At 44.0% G+C, this 9,388-nt stretch overlaps 1 protein-coding gene across 1 annotated transcript in view; it reads left to right on the top strand.

Moving 5' to 3' along the window:
- Nucleotides 1-3,643: 3,643 nt before the first annotated feature.
- GNL3L (G protein nucleolar 3 like) overlaps nucleotides 3,644-9,388 on the top strand; it is a 28,517-nt gene continuing 22,772 nt past the window's right edge. The window contains exons 1-4 of the mRNA XM_075835229.1: nucleotides 3,644-3,713; nucleotides 3,794-3,831; nucleotides 5,416-5,526; nucleotides 7,765-7,881. Coding sequence (XP_075691344.1) covers nucleotides 3,701-3,713; nucleotides 3,794-3,831; nucleotides 5,416-5,526; nucleotides 7,765-7,881 — 279 coding nt within the window. The 5' untranslated portion in view covers nucleotides 3,644-3,700. The remainder of the gene's footprint in view (nucleotides 3,714-3,793; nucleotides 3,832-5,415; nucleotides 5,527-7,764; nucleotides 7,882-9,388) is intronic.

The raw sequence follows: 9,388 nt of genomic DNA, 5'->3' as shown, positions 1-9,388 counted from the left end.
CTGCCTGGAATTTTTCAGACCAAGAAAACAAATACACGTACATGGCGCATGGCGGTTATTGACAAGCGGTGCCGGGGGAGTAGTTATCTCTGGGAGCTGTGGGGGGCGGGGGGGGGGGGGGGGGTCAGGAATTGTGTTTTGGATCAAGAACGTAATAAAAGTTCGGCTGATGTGGCTGTACCATATGTTTATGAACTGAGCATAGCCAGCGAGGTCAAGGATGGGTCCTGTGCATGTAGGTTAGGACAACGCCATATCCTCTCAACTGCAGTGTAGGGTAATAGAGGTTCCGGCTACTTAACCCCTTATGGACAGGGCCAATTTTGGCCTTGAGGATCAGAAAAATGTCTTGATTTTTTTCCTCTTTGCATCCTGGCGCTCATAATTTTTTTATTTTCCATTTGATGTAGCTGTATGAAGATTTGTTTTTGGCGGTACAAGTTGTACTTTATGTAGGTGCCATTTTTTGGTGCATTTACATTATCATTTAATTTATGTTAGATTTATGTTTTGGCAAAAATGCAGAAAAAAAGCAATTCCACTGCAGTTTTTATTTCATTTTCTTCACGGCGTACACGGATCATTACCGATGACGCTATATATTTGTTGTGCAGGTTGTTACGGTCGTGACGATAGATGTATATTATATTATGTTTGGGGACTTATATTTAATGAAGTTTATTTGTTATCAAAAATGTGTATTTGGGTTTCTTTTTTTTCAACTGATTTTTTTAACATTGATTCTTTTTTATCATTTTTCTTTTAAATCCTATTGCCAGATTTTTTATTTTGATTTTATAACTTTAATGTACTGGCATATATCGATATGCCAGTACATTATGTGTACTGATAATCCAGGCAGCTGTTAGGGTGTACCTAAATATGCCCTATCAACAGGAAATAGGTCAGACAGCCCTGGGGTCCTTCAATGGACCCTGGGCTGTCGGCCCATAGAAGGTATGTTCCTCGACCTGTGACCTGATCAAAGGGAGGTCCCTTCTCATTTTCCCTTTGAATGCCACGATCAACTTTGATTGTAGTATTCAAGGAGTTAACGGCAGAGATCAGAGGTTCCTCTGATCTCCACCGATAGAGCAAATCTGCGGCTGTGTATTATAGCCGTTGTACCGCTCTGATCGCATGGGCACACTTGCTGTGCCGTACGATTGGCATGACGCGTATGCTCCGCAACGTCCTGCCACTCATGATGAGCATACACGTCATGTGTCGTCAACCAGTTAAAACTACATTTATAAGTTAGAGCCCACATAGAGGAGGGGTCTCGCAGGACAGGCTGACCGCTTTTCCTTTTGTGGGGTGAACCTACACAGAGCTTGTTACAATACCCTTCACAGGCTCCCAATGTCTACGGGCACATTTTGGCTGAGTATTTTCCACCCGAAGCTCCTCTTCTGCGCGTTCTGATGCCTATTCCGTCCCAGCTTTCAATGACTTTCTGTATTGGTGACTACTCTGTGTATACATGTAATAGATGCAATAGCTGTGGTCACCGGTAGTTAACCATTGCATCACAGACAGGAAGTAGCAAGCCTACAACACAATTTTCAGGTCCAAACATATAGAGAGAAAAAGATAAAACTTACCTCTGACTTCATCCTTCTCCCCTCTATGGGATTTAGTCTTGTTATTTAAAACCGTGTTGTAGGCGCAGCGTGTGGACCCGGCTTTGTCGCTTTCTTTCTGGCTGTCATTGTTTTCCCTCTTGCTGTCTGTTTTATAAAAATAAAATAACAATAAAAACAAATTAACATAATATCCAGATACCAAGATTTTTTTTCACCAACTGTCACTGAATGGCTGCCAAGTGTGCCAGGCTGTTTGCCATAGGCACCGCTCTGAGCAGCTTTTGTTTTGTTTAAAAAGTGCTGCCACCATGTGGCCATAATGAGCACATGCATCCAAATGTCAACACTAACCAATGTCACTCATTTTACTTATACATTCTTCTAGCATATAAATCATTGAGGGTTCTTCCCCAAATCTGGCCAAGGACACAAATATTTATCCCTGATCAGGAGGGCAATACAATAAGTATTGATATTTGGAACGTTTGCCCCTGGACAACCTATATATACAGATATTGTTCTAAATTCACCAAAAGTCATCCATTGCGGTGAAGGATTTAGAGACCCTAATAATTTACACACACTGCTGGATTGTCAAGTCTCTGAAAAACGGGGATATCCCACCCTTGCTAGAACAAGGAGGAGGGGAGTGTAATTTTGTTTTTTCAAACATATTGTTAATATGGGCACTATTTATGGGGGTACTCTGGCTGACTATTTATGGTGCACTCTCAGGCTAGCACTGCTATCCTAATGTGGGCGCTTTGACACTATTAATGAGGGAACTCCCTGGCTAGCTGGAGAAACTTTACTGGCACTGTTTACGGGTGAAATCTCTGGTTGTCACTGTTTATGAGGGCACTCTGTCTGCCACTGATAATGGGGGCACTCTCTGCCTGACACTAATAATGGGGGCACTATCTTGCTGCCAATGTTCGTGGAGGCTCTCTCTGGCTGACACTGACAATTGCTACACGTTTCTGGCTAAAACTATTTATGGGGGTACTCTCTGGTTGACACTGTTTATAGGGTAACGCTTCATGACACTACTAATGGGTGTGTACTCTGGCAGGCACGGTTTATGAGGGCACTCTGGCTGTCACTGTATATGGGGGCACTCTGGCAGGCAGTTTATGCGGGCACTCTCTGGCTGACACTGTGTATAGGGGCACTCTGGCAGGCACTATTTATGGGGGCACTCGGGCTGTCACTGTGTATGGCGGCACTCTGGCAGGCACTGATTTTGAGGGCAATCTCTGGTTGACACTGCGTATAGGGGCACTCTGGCAGGCACTCTGGCTGTCACTGTGTATGGGGGCACTCTGGCAGGCACTGTTTATGAGGGCACTCTGGCAGGCAGTTTATGTGGGCACTCTCTGGCTGACACTGTATAGGGGCACTCTGGCAGGAACTATTTATGGGGGCACTCTGGCAGGCACTGATTTTGAGGGCAATCTCTGGTTGACACTGCGTATAGGGGCACTCTGTCTGACACTGTGTATAGGGGCACTCTGGCAGGCACTGTTTATGGAGGAACTCAAACACTGTGCATATGTGTGTACTCTCGGGGTAGCATTATTATGAGGTGCTTTCTGGTTAGCACTGTTTTGGGGGCACTGTCTCAGTGGCACAGTTTATGGGGTAACTCTCTGGCTGGCACTCTTTATAGGGTAACTGACACTGATAATTGGTGTATTCTCTGTCTGACATTGTTTATGGAGGAACTCTGGCACTGTTCATGGGTGTACTCTTGGGCTGACACTAGTTATGGGGTCACTCTGGCGGTCATTATGGGGCTTGGCCACTATTTGAGGTGGGACAACTGTACACTTACCTAGTCATACATCTGATCTAGCGTGTAAGAAGTGGTTCTATTGATGGTGACTTTGAGAAATTTGTGCTCTTCTCCTTTACTGAGTAGGAATAGTTATTTCTACCACACATTATATCAGTATATATATTATAACAGTGTATAACCCTTGTCTAGTCAGTAACTACCGTATGATATAGGATACTTGCACCACTAGTCCCACCTCCTACTACAGCATGACGCGTTTCATCTCCGCTTTACGACACTTCCCTTTACGACTGTTACGACCATTCACCCACGGAACATGTCTCGGCGCAGTAAGTCCCTCTCTTACAGGATGTTACATTGTCCCGGTCTAAACTGTCACTTATCCTTTTTACTGTGTTTTACCCCGCAGAAAATCGACGACCGGAGAAACGAGTCGGCAAACAGCAGGTATAATAACAGCCCCGTACATTTTAGGACCTGGTTTGGGAGCGTGGTGAGGCATGCCGGGAGATGTAGTTTCTTCAGCCGCTGACTCAAATGCTAGACTTTAAGCAGGAACTACAAATCCCGACATGAAGTAGGAAACACGTGTGTGCAGCTGTGAGGAATCCTGGATGTACGTTGTGTATGAGCCCTGGTCTATGGCTATTACTTTCTCATGTGCTGCATTGGTGACTGTCTGCAGCCTGACTACAGCTCCCAGCATGCCCTGACATACTACGGTCTTAAAGGGGCAGTCCCTTAGGGTATACATTCCATCTTTTGAGAAGGAATATCAGTGGTCTTCTTTAGGGTGAGAACACATGGCATGGCGGCCGAAACCAAGCCCACATGCGGAGACGAATGGCTGCACGATTTTGCTGGTGATACTACATTTTTAGCAGCTAAATTGTGTGGCTATTGGTCACCCATGTGGGCATGGTTTTGGCTGCCACGCCATGTGTTCTCACCCGAAAAGTGTTGGATGAGGCACCACCCATTTATATAGGACACGCCCTCAAACAGCCGTATCATAAATAGTTCATATGACTGCCTTAATCACACCCCAAAATGAATACAGACCCTTTAAGCACAGACCCCTTTATAGATTCAGGGGTCCTTAAAATGGTTTTCAAGGATACTGATCCTCCACTGTTACCCTGCCGCTTGTCTCTGGTCTCCCCCTCCTCTCCATGACCAGTTGTCTAGCGGGACAAGACGTCAGGTGACCACGGTCGGCAGTCGCTATTCGCTGTGGTGTCGTTTTGTTTATAGTGATGTCAACCTAATGGGCAGTTAGCGGCAGTGGTCACATGACCTGCCATCCCAATGGACGACTTGTCATCATATATACGTCCAGACGAGGAGTGGTTGGTGGAATAAAGAAGAATCGGTGAGGATATTGAAAATTATGAAATGTTTGTATATTCCAGGGAACAGCTTTCTTATAATATCCTTAAAGGGGTTGTCCATTTAGGAAATCCTCTGTCCTTGGTTGACCTAAAGGGAAGTCCTCCACTGAAAACCTAAAAATTCAGCTGTAACTGTAGTTAGCCTCAGTATCCCACTTCTCACATTTCCAGGATGCTGAGATATGGGGAGCTGTTTGATGGATCCTCACCATGTAGCGCTGCAGTGTAGTTATGTGGATATGCCATAAATGTCTGAGATGGGGATACCCCTTTTAAGGGTTGTCTCACAAGACACCCCCTCTCCATATGTCCTATTAGGGCTTATGGATATGCTAGAGTAGGGGGTCCCCCACTCTGGCTCTATGAACCGGAGCGGAAAGCCGCTTGATACAGGGACCCCTATCTATCAGACGTTTATGGACTAGCCTGTGGATATGCCATGAATGTCTCAGATCAGAATACCCCTTTAAGTTATAGGGATATATACTAGTGACCGACTTATTCTTTATAGTATCAGCTTTCAGGTCTCATTGGCGCCTGATAAATGAATTAACTGCGTTGTGTGAACGAGGTCTTATGTGTATTCTGTATGACCCAGTCACTTCATGTTAATTTATCACTGCTTTCTATGGTTTACTAGGGGAACAACCCATTAAACGCTGGGAAAAATGTCAAGAAAGATCCCGGAGTCCCGAACCTGTCACACTTCAAAGAGCAAGCAAATAGACTGGCTGAGCAGAAGAAAAAAAGGGTGAGTTTAAAGCTTCATTTGTGGGTGATAAGCCCCCACGTCTTCTTACATCGCTACGTATACAGAAACGAAGGATGTATCTGGCCGCAGACGTCACCCCAGGGTGTATATGAGACGCTCATGAAGAGAATCCTGCATTTTGTAAAAGAGTTTCCATTCAGTTTTACAAGTTTCAAAAATAGACTTTGAGTTTCAAGATCTCTGCTTGCAGTCAGTGAATGCAAACATTAACTTTATCCATTTCGGATCTGAAAATCCATGTCCTGCTTATATAGGTGAAGGCTCATTAAAGTAAGGCCAGATTCACCCAAACGTGGGGAAACTCGGAAGCGTTTTTCACGTCCAAGGTGCCCCCCTGCGGGTTCCGTTTTCGCGGAGGGAGTCCATGGAGGGATGCGTGAAAACGGAACAAAATAGGACATATTCTAGTTTTCAACGGAGCCTTCACACGGTCTGTTGAAACGACTGTGTGAACGGCCCCAATGAAATACATGCGTCCATGTGACGGCCGTTGTTTAACGGCCATCGCACGGGCGTACTCTACGTTCGTCTGAATAAGGCCTAACACTCCAGGCAAAACTGACACACTGTGTTGTCCAGTGAGCGGGCGGAGCATGACTCAGGATTCAAGGAAGCTGCATAACATTTCGTTATGTAACAAACAAGCCTTATTTAAATAAAAGTGGACAATCCCTTTTATAGGCAAATTTTGTCCTTTGCAGTGTTATATTATCCATACTGACAGTCCCGTCACGTCCCCCCCCCGACCTAAGCCCAAACATGTCAATTGTGTAGAATCATCTGGCAACATCATTTTCAGTCCCCTTGCGGTTGAAGGAACAGAAATTTCAGCAGTAAAGATGTTTTTTCACAAAACATAGTTGCTTTGCAAGAGGAGCAGTAGGAGGGTTCACATCCGGCAGATTTGTTGCATACATTTTTACCACTGTCTCATACATCTGGACGGGGCTGGAAGAAATCCAAGCACAGGGACAACCCACATGTATAGGACGGATTTTCAGTCGGAGAAATTTGCCGCGCGTGAACATGCCTTAAAGTGTAGCTAAACGTTCGACAAACTTCTGACATGTCCTAGTGACATGTCAGAAGTTTGGATTGGTGGGGGTCCGAGCACTGAGACCCCCACCAATCGCTAGAACGAAGCAGCTGAAGTGTTCGTGTGAGCGCTCAGACGCTTCGTGTCTGTTCGGCTTTTTCCGGACAGCTGATGTATCTTTCTATTGAGTCCGTACACCGATACATTTATTTCCGGTATACGGTCTGTGGGATCGGAGGTGACAATGGAAGCCGCCGTCTTGGTGAATGCTACTGTAATAGGAAAAATCTCATGTAGCGCACAGCAGACCGTTTATATTGAGGATGTGACGGATCGTGACGCCATTCAGTACTGGCACGGACGGTGTCATGAACGAGGAGAAGTCTTGAGGTTTCTGTATCGTGAGATCCCCAAACAAGTAAGGAGGAAGCTCAACTGTGTCTGGGCAGCAAATCCATATATTGCATAAATAGCAATTCCCCACCGTCGCTCTGCAAACCCATTAACAAATAACCGGCTGATTCTCCAATAATATTATATTAAGGAATTGCTGGTTCTGCAGTTCCAGTCTTTATAATAGTTCGGAGCGATCTGCTAATGATCCGCACTTTCCCCGAACCTCCAGGAGGTGTCAGTAGAAGACAGACTGTCATTTATGGCAACCTGTGTTCTGACTATGCTCCGATCTGTTGGGTATCAAGTCCGTCTGTGTCTGCAGTATATAGAAAGAATACCGGATGCTGTAATAAGTGAATTTTATTATATGGTAAAAGTGAAATTGATGACCAGGATTGTATGTGTTTAATAAATCTTCATAATCTTGTGAGTTCCGTTCTAAAAATGTAATTAAAAGGTTTTTACTACCATCATTGAGTGATCTGTGGTGGTCCGACCTCCACTGTTAGCAGAAAGAGGATGCGGCACTGTGCCCAACACAGCGCTGCCCTTGTCCATGTGGCCGTGTCTGGTACTGCAGCTAAATCCCTTTCACTTGAATAAGACTGAACCAAAGTACTAGACACAGCCACATGGACTTCTTTCTACTGGTCGTCTGAGGTACCACGGGTCAGGCCCCCACAGGTGACACATTTATAGCCTATTCTAACTCTTTTTGAAAATCTGGAGGTTTTGACCTTCAGGTGACATGAACAATGTTGATGGATTATGTCTCTTTATTGCAGGTGGAAGAGATGAGAGCAAAGCAAAAAGATGCGAGGCAAAAAGATCTGGCAAAGAGAAGGAGCTTGGACACGTTTCAGAAGGATGTGCAGAGGCGGCAGCGCGAGTTTGAGCAAAAGGTCATTGCCTGTAGAGTTAGGACATTTTGGGGTTTTCTGTACAACTGGGCTCTTGTGGTGTTAGCTGGTCCCATACTGACATCCTAAGGAGATATGTTAGTGTCTAACGTTGGCTCTATGGTTAGCTAATGCAAAATATAGTCTGTAGTCCGCAATCGGGACGGAGTACAACTTTGTAAAATATTCCCTGTCCTGATTCTGCCTCTGTATTTGGGTACTTGCTGCTCAACGTCGTTAATGAACCCATCGGACCTATAATCCATTTATTACGAAGCATTAAATAGTGACACAACGCAATGCCAGATCTGTCAACAGCAGTTTATTGACTGATTCCATGCAACTACAGTATTTTTTTTCCACAGAAAAATGAGCTAAAAATGAATAACCATAGCAGAGAAGCAATAAAGATATATTATAAAGATTGTAAAGACATTGTTATACATGGGTGGATATTATAAGGATTGCTCACTGTGGACCCATTTTGTTAGAAAATAAGCCGACCACAGGAGGGTCCCCTTGCTGAACCCCCAGCAATGAGCCGTAATATGTGAGAGCAATCTGGCAGTACCACAGGTGGAATTTAAAGGGTTGTCTAGTTTAGAAAATCCAGTCTTATACACCAACTCATTTGTGTTCAGAAACCTCATTACTTATCCAGAGTGGTTACAAAGAGCGTCTCTCACTCTGGAGGACTTGTCGTGTCCTGCATTACACAGACTAACCGTTGATTTGAATGAGCACTGTGTAATGCTTCATTTCCCCTGGTGGTGGCGCTGCAGGAAAATGAAAAACTGCCAGGCTTCCATGCAGAACACAGCAGATCGCTGGGTGTCCCAGCAGGGAGACCGTTTGTGATTTGCTTATTGTCAAGGGACCCTTCTAACCAGTAGAGAATGTCCAAAGCAGAGAACCCCTTAATGACCAGGCTATTTTTAAAGTTTTTCTATCGTCCCATTCGAAGAGCTCTAACTTTTTTTTTTTTTTATCTTTGTGTCATCATAGCTGTATAAGGTCTTGTTTTTTGCAGGACAAGTTGCATTTTTTAATAGCACCATTTTGGGGTACATATAATTTATTGATTAACTTTTATAAAAAATTTTTGGTGCGAATAGAAAAAACCCAGCAATTTTGCCAGTCTTTTTTTGCGTCCTAAATTTACGCAGTTTACCGTGTGGTAAAAATAACACAATAACTTTATTTGGCGGATCGTTAAGATTGCAATGATAGCAAATTTGTATAATTTTTTTTTGTATGTTTTACTACTTTTACACTATTTTTTTTTTTTCAAAATTACTTGTTTTTGTGTCTCCATATTTAAAGAGCCATAACTTTTTTTTTTTTTTTTTCGCCGATGCAGCTGTATCAGGGCTTTTCTTTTGCGGGACGGGTTGTAGTTTGTATCGGTACCATTTTGGAGTACTTGCGACTTTTTGATCACTTTATCACATTTTTTGTAAGGCATTACAGAAAACATCAATTCTGGCATTGTTATTTTGTTGGTTTTTTT

The sequence above is a fragment of the Rhinoderma darwinii genome, chromosome 8 (assembly GCF_050947455.1).
Source record: "Rhinoderma darwinii isolate aRhiDar2 chromosome 8, aRhiDar2.hap1, whole genome shotgun sequence".
NCBI lineage: Eukaryota > Metazoa > Chordata > Amphibia > Anura > Rhinodermatidae > Rhinoderma > Rhinoderma darwinii.
The sequence above is the reverse complement of the archived record's forward strand: the minus strand, read 5'-3'. Positions and strand labels throughout refer to the sequence as shown.